Source organism: Phacochoerus africanus, chromosome 15, assembly GCF_016906955.1.
Source record: "Phacochoerus africanus isolate WHEZ1 chromosome 15, ROS_Pafr_v1, whole genome shotgun sequence".
Taxonomy (NCBI): domain Eukaryota; kingdom Metazoa; phylum Chordata; class Mammalia; order Artiodactyla; family Suidae; genus Phacochoerus; species Phacochoerus africanus.
This window is the reverse complement of record NC_062558.1, coordinates 70889366-70902043: the sequence shown is the minus strand read 5'-3', so window position 1 is coordinate 70902043 and position 12678 is coordinate 70889366. Positions and strand designations below refer to the sequence as shown.

At 35.6% G+C, this 12678-nt stretch overlaps 1 protein-coding gene across 1 annotated transcript in view; it reads left to right on the top strand.

The window, feature by feature from the left end:
• Positions 1 to 345: 345 nt before the first annotated feature.
• The window catches only part of LOC125116320 (catenin alpha-3), a gene marked incomplete at its 5' end in the record, with an annotated part of 829627 nt that continues 817294 nt past the window's right edge, over positions 346 to 12678 (top strand). The window contains 2 exons of the mRNA XM_047761436.1: positions 346 to 423; positions 11594 to 11746. Of these exons, the coding sequence (XP_047617392.1) occupies positions 346 to 423; positions 11594 to 11746 (231 nt within the window). The remainder of the gene's footprint in view (positions 424 to 11593; positions 11747 to 12678) is intronic.

Here is a 12678-nt window from a genome sequence, read left to right as displayed (position 1 = left end):
CTTTTAAGCTAATTGCATTTTTAGCAGTTAAAGAGTCGCCTTGTTAAGAATGAAGATTAGACTATCTTGGAGATAATGGTCTGCCTACTGCCATGATGAATGCAGCCCAACCCTGTATCAGAAATATTACAGAAATATAAAGAAGAAAACAATGTGAACTTTAATCACCATTTGTGAAATATTCATGAATCATATGCACTATCATACCAGTTTTGAAGCCTATTCTTGAATTTTCAAGCTGTTATTTTCAGGAAATTTAGAAAGCAAACTGCTAAGTGATAAAGAGTAATTCAATACCATTGCTTATGACATTGTTGTTGTTGTTTTTTTCCTCCCTTGCAGACTGGAAAAAAGGAAAGAAGTAACACCCTGAATATCGCAATAGAAAACATGTGCAAGAAGACAAGAGACCTTCGCAGACAGGTAAAGGAGGAGAGAAATATGAACCAAGCAGAAGAGACATTTTTATTTTTTTTGGAGCTAATTTAGAACACAAAATAAGAATAATAAATATATACTTTCCACATTTACACACCTTAACCTTTTTGTGGCAAATGTAAAATAGAAGAAAGGCAGTTACATATCAGGCAGTTAATATCAGGCAGTTACATTCAAATGCTGGCCATGCAATCATCAGCTCTGTGATTTTGGGACAGATTTCATCTTTCTGAGCCTATAAAATAGGAAGAATAATACACAGTATACCCGTGAGGTGTAAATGAAATGCCTTTCAGTGCTTGGTACATAGTAAGGTTTTGGAGAATGTTGGTAAATTAATTCTATTACATTAAAAACTGAGTTTATTATCCAAATGATCAGAGCAAAGAGCTCGTAATTCAGAGACACTACCAATTTCCCCTTCTAATTCTTTCCAGGATTCTTCAAAAATTTAGTTTCTGTGTATGTGAAGGCTATTTCTAACCTTAGGTCATCAGGAACATAGGATTAGAAAGGATTTCATTAAATAATTTCGAAGTTTAGTATTATGCTACAAGTTAAATTTTCCTCCAGAAATATGAAGACATCTATTTTCAATGACGTTTGCTTTCCATTCCTTTCCCCTATTTAATAACCAGAATTCTTTTTCATGCCCAACTTTGAATTAGTTACTATTACCTCATGAAAGAGGGACAAAAACTTTTCAACCATAAGGTTATTTTTTAGTTTTATTGAAGTGCACTTGATTTACAAGGTTGTGATAATTTTTGCTGTACAACAAAGAGATTCAGTTGTACATAAACACGTATCCATTATTTTTCAGATTGTTTTCCCATCTAGGTTATCACAGAGTATTAAGTAGAGTTCCCTGGGCTATACAGTGGATCCCCATTGACCATTCATTCCATGTATGATAGTGTGCCTATGCCAATCCCAAACCCCCAAACCCTGTCTCCCCCACACCTGTCCCTGTTGGTAAGACTCCTACTGTCAACCATAAGTTTTAATGAAATATATTATTGTGCTTTAATGGGGAGATTTAGTAAAATGGCCTAAGGAATCGTTTAATTCAGAAGTAGATTTGGAAATGGAATAAAAGAGGAATCCCTAGCCTGGTTATATTAGCTATGTAAAAGCACAATTTTTAAGGCTGGGAAAATTCCAATTTCTCAACTTTATGGCCTTAAGGCGAATTCTATTTCTGCTGTGAGCACTTAAAATCACAGAATGTAAGAGCTGAAAGGAGCTTAGTACAACCCATCTTATGATGTAGACAAGAAAGCAGGCCAGTGTGGTGAGGTATCCTGCCCATGGAAGAAGGGGCATTGAACCTACACCCAACTCAGGAGTTCTCACCTTTAGGTCTGTCCTTTTGGTTAGTTGTGGGGTTTTTATTCTCTACCTTCTTCATATTTCTATTACATCTGCTCCTCCCAGGACTTGGAAATGTTGTTACTATGAGCTAACAGAAAATAATCTGAAAAAAAAGAAGAAATATATGTGTGTGTGTGTGTGTATATATATACACACACGCATATATATACACATATATATATATATAATCGAATCACTTTCTCTATACCTGTAATTAACACAACATTGTAAATCAACTACACTTCAATTAAAAAAAATAGAACTGAAAAAAAATTACCTAATTGTCAAGTATCTACTATGTACTGGGAACTGTGCTTTTCTCTGGGTATGTATCTTATCTACTTCAGTAGCCACTCTGAGGTAGAATATGATTATTTACACTTTAAAGAAGAGGAAATAGAATGAAATACATTTTTTAAAATGATGAGTGTTGAGTGGTAGAGTCCCTATTCTTTATAGTATATACCAACCATTTTATTTTACTCTATTTTTTAAGGTTTTTATTTTTCTATTATACTCGATTTACAATGTTCTGTCAATTTCTGCTATACAGCAAAGTGACCCAGTCATATACATACATACATACATATATATGTGTATATATATATATAAATACTGCTTTTCTCACATTATCCTTCATCATGTTCCATCACATCCATCATCATGTTCGCTGTGCTATGCAGCAGGATCTCATTGCTTATACCACCTATTTCAAATGTGTATCAATTTTTTTTTTTTAAATTTTATTGTAGTACCCTTTGAACTTAAGCTGTTATTTACATGCCTGTTCAATAGGCTCTTGACATATGGCTCTGCTCTGTTGATGTGTCAGTACAGTAATATTTTTGCAACTACATAACGAGTGCTTCTATTTATTCCCTGTATTGGGATCACATACCTGACCCTTCTCTCTACTGAAGTTTTATCAAGTTTGGATCTCACATGAGACATTAATCACAAATACAATTGTGTCTTTCATTCCAGTCGCATCCCTCTGGACCGTCTTCAACAAAGTTATGCACAATGAGCTGATGTACATTTATACCTCCAAAGCTTTTGAAGTCATTATTTTTCTTAAAAAATGAGAAAAAAAAATAAAGCAATCCTCTGTGTGTAGGATTACCAGATTTAGCAAATCAAAGCACAGGATGCCCAGTTAAATTTGAATTTCAGATTAACAGCAAACAAATATTGCATAGGACATAATTGTGTTTATTTGAAATTCAGATTTAACTGGGAACCTTGTATTTCATTTTGCAGTCCTACTTTTATTTTCATGTCATCAGTGAGATATAGAAAGAGCAGGAGGGATTACTAATACTTTTCTTCATAGTGAGGCTATGTTTCTAGCCCAGAGAGAACTGCTGTGTTTCAGGGTTATGAAAATCCCCCATGGTTTCACAGGTCAACATCTTCATTTTCTTTTTATTTGGTTAAGTATTGCTGCCTAACAAACTGCCACAAACAATAGCAACTGTTTTATGATTCCATGGATTGGCTGGGAATAGGAGGGCCAACTGGTCCATTTCTATAGTATATTTACTTGTGGTCTCCAGGCTAGTGGTGGATCAAATGGTGTCTGGGTTCAGGGCTCAGTGTTTGAGGGCTCATTGCTTCCTCTTTTCCCCTCTCCATGTGTTGTATAATCTCCTGAGGTCTCTTTGTGAGGCTTCTGTCTCTAGCAGGGAAACCTGGATTTTTTACACATTGGTGCAAGACTCCAGAAAGGAGATATGGAAGCTGACAGGCCTTCTTAATGCCTAAGTTTCAAAATCACTAATATGTTGTTTCCTCCACATGTTGTAAATCAAAAGAGTCACAAACCTCGTTCCAGTCTATAGGTGCAAGTAAAAACACTATCTTTTGTGGGGAAAGTAGCATGTGTGTATAAGATGGGACTGTTAGGAACGGTCTTTGGAGACATCCATAGTCTTCAGTGCAAGTTGAGGTAGTTGCTATGATTCATTCTCATTATCCTTACTTGCCCTCCCAGTTACTTCATTTTCCATTCTGATTATTATGCTCGTGACAATAATAAAATCTAGTTTAGGAGTTCCCTGATGGCCTACCAGTTAAGGAGTTATCACTGCTGTGGCGGGTTTAATCATCCCTGGCTTAGGAATTTCTGCATGCCGTGGGCATGCACCCTACCCCCCCAAAAATCTTGAACTTTAAACAAAAGCATGAATCATCTCTACTTCATACTCTTACTAATTTTTTTTTTTTTTTGGTCTTTTCTAGGGCCGAACCCACAGCACATGGAGGTTCCCAGGTAGGGGTCTAATTGGAGCTGTAGCCATCAGCCTACACCAGAGACACAGCAATATCAGATCCGAGCTGTGTCTACGACCTACACCACAGCTCATTGGCAATGCTGGATCCTTAACCCACTGAGCAAGGCCAGGGATGGAACCCGCAACCTCATGGTTCTTAGTTGAATTCATCAACCACTGAGCCACAACGGGAACTCCACTAAATTTATTAACCAGTTTGTTTTAAGCATCTTCCTTACACTTTTCGTACAGGAAGGAGAAAGTCTCTACCCCTAAAGTATTTTTCTTTGGAATGTTTAACGTTCTTTTCTTGTTCTAGATCTGTGTTTATTTGTTGGTTTTTAGTAAAAAATCAGCAAAGTCCAGACTTGCTCATTCATCTTAATCCCTTTGCGTACTCATGGCTTGTCTATCAGAAATGCAGATATATTTCAGCTTTAACTTAGAGAATCAATGAACTTCATCTGTGAGAAATGAAATAAATTGCTTAGACACAGCGAGAAGAAGCGAATTATACATTTTTGGGGCAATGAGATAGAATATTGCACAGGTGACTTGTGGGTTTTTTTTGTTTTGTTTTGTTTTGTTTTTCAAATAAACAATTGTTTTTTTCTAGCTCAAGGACCTCTGTTGTACTAGAGAACAAAAATAAACGTCCTTGTCATGGTGTTTCAGATTCCCTGTAATTTGGTTTCAACTCAATCCCCATAATTCTTTATGTTCCTTCTCCTTTCACTCTCTTCCTCAGTTCTTCCTCCTCGCCATACCACCACGGTAACCTGTTCTCTGACTAGAGTCTATTTACTATTTATCAAATTTCCCACCATTCCCCACCCCACCTCCAGACACACGTGCATCTTTGTACATATGGATTATTCAACTTGGTGCTTCTCCTGTTCCCCTTACTCCCCATACCCAACCCCTAATTGACTGAGGAAGTTCAAGACTAATGGAAAATGCTCTTTCTCCCATGAAACTTTTGCCGTTTTCACAAGCTGGAATAACTCTTTTTCTTCCTGGGGCACTTACAGTAATGGTATTCTGCTTGTCTTTTCCTTTTTTAGTGAAATTTTCTTCACACTGATTTAAATCCTTAAAAAGATAGTTATGACCACACCTTCCATGTAGTAAATACTTTCCATAACTCACTACCTAATGTTGCCCTTACATTATTGGTTTTTAGTCCTGACACACGAAGTAACGCCACAGTATGACTGTATCAATTTTTTAGGTGAGTCAGTTTACTGAACATCACTCTTTTAACAGGTTTGAGATCTGGTCCTTTTAAGTCTAGCCTAAATTTGTAACCACTATGCCAGGAGCCAGGGATAATGGACTGTTCACCTTTACAATTTCTAGTGTGTAATACAATGATTTTTACTGTTAATACAGTTTTTTTCTTCCTTATTATTTTTATACTTTTTTGTTTCAGTTTTCTTTTTTCTTTAATCTCTTTTCTCATCATTTATTTCATAACAGCATACCTACTGAAATTCTTAAGGAAGGTGTTTCAAACTCTTTTACTTCATTAGAACATTAAAACAATCAACTATATTTCACTTCTATATTATGTGGATTGAAACAGACATTGTGTTAAAGGCAGATGATTGTGTTTGTTTGTAGATACTGAGAAAGAGTCATGTATTTCATAAATGCCAAAATAAATACTCAAATAAAACATGATTCTGGTGAAAACAAAGAAAACAAAACTTAGTTTAGTTGATGAATTTGCTATATTCACCTTTTCTCCTTGCTGGTAGCACCAGTGACACCCTCAGAAAAAAAGGTGTAGGCTCTTATACCTCCTTCTCTTCTCTTTCATCATCAAATAATATTAAGTATCCATAAGATATACATCTCATTAAATTAACAGAATAGGTATATGCAAAATTAATTTTTAGGTGACTTAGTTCCTATTAGTTGAGTTTTGAAAGTCATATTTTGCTATTTGACTTAAAATTAAAATGACATTAATGTACACAAATATATGTTTTTATAGTTCTCTGAGAAACCATAAAACACTTGTTCTTCTTCCCATTTTTATTACACTCACAGTTTCTTTTTTTTTTCTTCCCTCATTTGGTGGGGGTGAGAGAGTGAGCAGGACTTTCTTCCAGTTTTCACATAAAACAGCTCTCACTTTTGGGTTTCCATTGTAGAGAAATGTGTTCTTTTATTTGAGATCCCAAACCACTTACATCAGTGGGAAATAGAAAAATTGATGTCTCAAAGTCTTTTATTAAACTGTAGTGAGAAAAGATGGAAAGCCCCTCGATTTGGTTTTGTGCCTGACAGCTTTCATGCCTGGCCACAAACTGGTATTTATTGAAAATACCTCCAACTCCTCTTGTCCTCCCACAAACTTCAGATTTGAGTGCTGTGGCTTGTAAGTTAGTCCTATTTTTACATTGGCATGTTGGGTTCTTCTTTACAGTTTTTTGAAAATCACTCAAGTGAAAGGAATGAGTTCCACTGGGTAGGAAAATAATATAGAAATGAATAAAATAGAAGCTACTTTGTTATTATACATGGATATAGATGACTGTACAATTTAAATAAAAAAAACTTATGAATATGTCAGAACATATGAAGAAATTTACTTAGCTTTGCATTCAGAGTCTTCTGTATCTTGTACCTATGTTCATTTATCATCCTATCTCATAATTCCTCTTTCACAGTCGGAATAATCCAAGAGATTGCAGGGTTAAACCCAGTGGTGTACAAAGCATAAATGTCAAAGTGTGATCATCATTGGGTAGTTTATGGAAGACATCAGAGTTGGTTGCTTCCTACATGAGTTTATCTGGTGTTACTGTTGGTAACACTAGATAAATATGTCTACTTTATATTGAATTTTTTGGAAAGTAGATCCCGAGACTGGGGCCTTTATTCAGGTTGTTTATTTGAGAGGAGATGCCCAGAAGCAAGTGTAAGAGACCATCAAGCATATGAGAAGAGGCAGGAAAGGAGGGAAGGATATACTACTGTGGTCGCCACTGTAGGTGATGGGAGCATAAGGACTTCTGAGAAGGGACAGAATGCCCCCAGAATTTTCTGACCAATGGATGGAAGTTGAGTATTTTATCCAGTAGCTCCCCTTCCTATTGGATGAGGGTTACTCCCAGTGATGTTGATGCTCCAGAACTTTCAATCTGTTTGTTTTTGAGCTGAGACTCTCATAGAGTCTTGGAGCAGGCCTTGAAAAGAATAACCAAAAAAATCCAGAAACCAAAACCAAACAAACAAAAACATTGAATGCCCTAGAGGTGGGATGTTTTGGGAGGACTTGGTATTGTCTCCATGGCAACAGTTGAAATCAGGGACTGGTCCAATGAATGGGATATAAAGGACAAAAAACCTCTAATGTAGGCTATAATAGCTGTGAATATTATGGTAAATGATCAGGGATCAGTAAAAGAGATAATCTGGTGAGAAAGCCATGGGTTGATTGTATTAATTGTACTCTTTTGTTGTTTGCATGAGCTTAAGATGCTTTCGAAGGGGAAAAAATATCTCCCTGCCTAACTATATTACCTCTTAAAGGCATCACTCATATCTAGCACAAGTCACAAACTTCTAGCCACTCCCTTCTGTCATCTCTTAATCTTTTTGTCTCAGTTTTATCCTTTTTCACTTGATAAACTTTTCCTTACTTCCACTGTGCATAATGAGATCTTATTTCGATCTTTACCACCATGTTCCAGTCATACTAGATACTTGCAAAGTCTTGAGGATCCCTCTGTTTTCTTTGCTTATGATCACCTCTATTCCTAGAATGCTATACTTCTTGCTTCCCAACTCCAACTCTTAACATCCTATTCACCTTTTTAAATGGAATTACAAATGTCTTATCCTTACAGGAGTCTTGTTAAGCATGGCAATAGATTGTTTATTTGTTTGCACTTCTTTGTGCATCTCTGATTCCCTAATATTTACCCTGACTTTGCTGTCCTGGCATTCCTCAAGTTGCCTAAAATGATGTGTTGCCCATTAGCTTCGATAGAAAGATCAAAATACATTTGTTAAATTGAATGAATATATATACAACTACAGAAGATTTGTTTTGCTCATTATATTTGACATTATCTTATGTCAGGTAATTTCAGCTCATTTTCCAACAGTATTATGAAAATATTGGCATAGAACTTATTTGAAGGCACATTTTCCAGTCCTTCTGTCTTGTCCTACAAAACACAATTATCACACATCTGTGATACCTTTTTCTCATTTACAATGTTATGTCGTTAGCAGCATGCCTTAGGAAAAAGCAAAAAATGTGTTCCTAATTTGATTTAGTTTTTTTTTAAAGAGTTAGAGAGTTCATTTATTTACTCAATTATTTAGTAAATCAGCTCTACCTCAAGCCTCAACTTTGCCATGTATCTCACCATTTGTGTATGGGATGTTGGACTCAATGAATAGTAGGAAAAATATAGTTGAATGCCTTGAAGAAATAAAGAAAGGACAAGGGAATAAATATCATTAAAATGAAGAGAAGACAACAGGTGGAGCCACTGAGGAGAGGTGCATGTGCCAGAACAAATATATTTAATGCTGGAAGAAGATGGCTATAATTATTCAAGTATTTACAAAAATTGGCACAATCCAAGACAGTAATTATTTTTATCTCTATTGATTTTTATATAGTTGTAAAATGTATTTTTTTCTATTTAATTTTTTTTTCTTTTTAGGGCCACACTTGTGGTACATGGAAGTTCACAGTCTAGGGATCAAATCGGACCTGCATCTGCCACCCTATGCCACAGCTTGTGGCAACAGTGGATTCTTAACCCACTGAGGAAGGCCAAGAATGGAACTGGCATCCTCATGGACACTATGTCAGGTTCTCGACCCACTGAGACACAACAGGAACTCCAAAATGTATTTTTTAAAGCATGAGAGGACAGTCTGACTTTCCAAGTTTAGATGTAGATGGGTACATTAAAGTCTTTTATATGGGAAACGATCCTTCTTTAAACCTCTGTCCCAATGTAATACCAAGTCTTACTTCTTCATGTCACAATTGAATTACTAGAAACAGGAGTTTATTCTGTCTCCACTTTACTCTTAACTCCCATTCACTCTTCAAACCACAGCAACAGGACTTCTGCTCCCACTTTTCCACCAAATAACCTCTTAGTGTTCAAATTCAATAGAGGAGTCTTGGTTCTTTTAATTTTCCTTTAAAATAAGATTCCAAACCCTTTTATCTTCTTGAAATTTCTTTGCTGTCAGTCTCTAGTTTTCCTTTTTTTTTTGTAGTATTTAATTACTTTCTCTCCTCTGCTGGATTATAAGGGACCAGGTGTTTCCAAACTTGATGTTTCCCACAAAATTCCCTTGGTATAAATGTAAGGAAATGGTGTTCAGAGATATTTGTGGAATTGAATTAAATCAAACGCACAGCAAAGATTCAACACATCTATAATATGGGTATTATAATTGTGTTTGGTACAATAAGATCATTTGAAGAGCATTGATCAGAGAGTTATTTGGAAGTTTCTCTTTTAGCTGTTGATTATTCATTCACTTTGATTCTTGGCCATCATCTCAGTCTCTTCTTAGATCCTCCTCTTCCATCTAATGACTCCCATAAATGGTAGTATTTTCTAAGATTTTATTCTTGAACATCTCAATGCGGACCTCCCTCTATATGATTCTATTCACCTCCTTGTCTTGAATTACCCCCTATAGGTAGGCTGGCTTTCAATCACATTATCTCTAGTGCAAATCTCCTCTTAGCCTTCCTTCTTTATGTCCTTGTTACAAATGAAAGAAGTATAAATGGATGTATGGAGAGATATGGTCATTGAAAACAGCTCCCCTCTGAGAGATTTTTTTCTACTTTTGTCATGTGTATCTGGAACTAACACAACTTGTACTTCCCAGTTCAGCCTTAACTTGTGATCTCTTTCCTGACTTCCCTGGTCTACTCTTTATGCATGTCAAAGAGTTCATTCACTCAGGGTCTTCCCCTTACTTTGTAAACACTTTGCATTCTACACCTTGTCCTCATAAATGCTCAGGAAATATTGATTAGCTGATATTAGTGATTTGCCTTTCTGCATACCAAGCAAGATCTTTCCTTGAGAATCTTCCTATAGCCTTTGTGAAATTGTTGGTAGCTACAGAATTTCATACTTCTTTTGAAAAAGCTCCACTATCTCCAGCAAAGTTATTTTTCTCCCCTATATCTATAACCATCATTGATTTATTATCCTATAATTGTTAGAGGAGGAGAGTGTGTTTTTTTTTTTCATGTAGCTGCTTCAAAAATTTGAAATGTATTATTCTCATATAATCTAAAACTGTAAAAAATGTCTACTGGTTTTAAAAAATACCCTAAAATAGAGTTCCTATTGTGGCTCAGCAGGTTAAGATTCAACATAATGTCTGTGAGGATGCAGGTTTGATCCCTGGCCTCACTCAATGAGTTAAGGATCTGGCATTGTCACAAGCTGTGGCTAGGTTGCAGATGCAGCTTGGATCTGGTGTTGCTGGTGTTGCGTAGCCCTGAAGCTGCAGCTCCAATTCACCCCCTAGCCCAGGAACTTCCACATGCCGCAGGCGTGGCCATAAAATAAAAACAAAAACAAAGCCCAAAAATATAATTTTCAGAGACGGCAAATTACAAATTTTCTGTCTGATAGCTATTCATATCTTTGTTTTATTACAGAGGTTATTAAATTAAGTGAGGGGGTTGACCAAATGTGTTGGAGCTATTCATAGTCATTGACATTGTTAATAAAACATTTCAAGATATTGTGATTCTTAAAGACTCAATATTATAGAAATACAATGCATTAATTTTCCAATTCAGTTTTATATTTCAGAAATATCTGCTGAGTAGAGTAATTGCCTGATTGTCATTTATGAGTTTACATATAATCTAATTTAAAAGAACTAATTGTAGCAGAATGTTATACTTGTTCAATAATTTAAGGTGTGAGGGCAAGAGCAATTAATGCAAATGGAGAAAATTGGACATCAAACTCATTTATTATTCTCCTTGCTCTATTAATCTGTTATCAGCTGGCATAATCGGTGATCTAACTTGGTTTAATTACCATGAAGTCTACAATTTAGCTAATCAAAATTTACCATGAGTTCTTCTAACAAGGTAGAAAACATTCTATAATTTTGTAATTATGAAAATATACGATGTACAATGTTGTCTGTACACATGCATAAACATTATAATAGTGCGGTTTCTTTGAAGGAAAAATGCTGTACTATCACTTATAATCTGACTTCTGGGTAAGTACAATTTAATTTAAAAAAAAGTATGTTTTGAAAGCAAAAGAGTTATTGCTCAATGATATTTTTTTCTTGAACCTTTTGCTGGCTTTAAATTTGTAAATGATATTCATACACAGTCTTAAATATGATTTTAGAAACTGTGCAAAAATATATAACATTAGTTTTGTAATTACCAGGATTATAAAAATAAGAAATAATATGAACTATTTCCTGAGAAAAAGTAAACTAATTTTTTTATTTTTTCTCAGCTCCGTAAGGCTATTATAGATCACGTGTCAGACTCCTTTTTGGATACAACAGTCCCACTTTTGGTTCTCATTGAAGCTGCCAAAAATGGCCGGGAAAAAGAAATAAAAGAATATGCTGCAATATTTCGTGAACACACCAGCAGGCTTGTAGAGGTAAGTGTGCTAGAACTGAAACTACTCTAAATCCGGAAGAATAGGGCTCTCATTCTCCATTCGCAGCTGAATTGGACTCACAGACAAATCTTTGCCCACTTATTGCAAATGAGGCAGAGCTGGGTCCAAGTAATAGAAAGGTATATATGTCAAATTTTATGAACTATCCACCATTGGCTTGGAAAAGGAGCAATATATTTAGAAAGAATTATGAAAATGTGATCAATATATTTTAATGTGTATTTTTTCAGAGCTACACAAAACACCTGGTTAGATTCATGTTTTATCTTTATAAATATGTTCTTGCCATTCTAACATAAAGGTATGAAATGCTCTATCTCATACAATTTTATTGTTTCTCCACCATCTTTTCATGGTATATTACTCCTTTAGTCTTTTAAATCATAGTCAACTACATACCATGACTATAGAACAAGAATATAGGGTATGCAGGGATAGAGAAGTCCAGAATAATTTCCAGAATAATTAAGTAGGGATAGTGGATTGGTCCATGTCCCAGTCGATGCAAGTGGAAATGATAATAATGATTAATTCTGTCCTGCTTAGAAATTGGAAATAGGGAAATGCCCCATGATTGTGGGGGGGCCAGGTAGCCTGTTGCTTAGGGAGTCATGAATGGCTGGCTGATTCCTAAAAGATAGATACTGAAATACCTTGTATTGTGGGCATCAGTAATGCAGCTGTAGTATAAGTGAAAGTCTGAATGAAAGAATGCCTAACACCAATAAGGTGACAAGTAGTCACAAGGCCAGAAACCCCTGGCAGAAAGGGACCAATGTGGTTGACCAGATTTATATACCAGGGCTGAAGCATTGCTGGTACCCATTAGTATGATCATACCAGCTGCTTATGGCTGGTTCTACATTCATTTTCAGTGCTTATGTGATGTTTATTAACGACATGAACTGGGT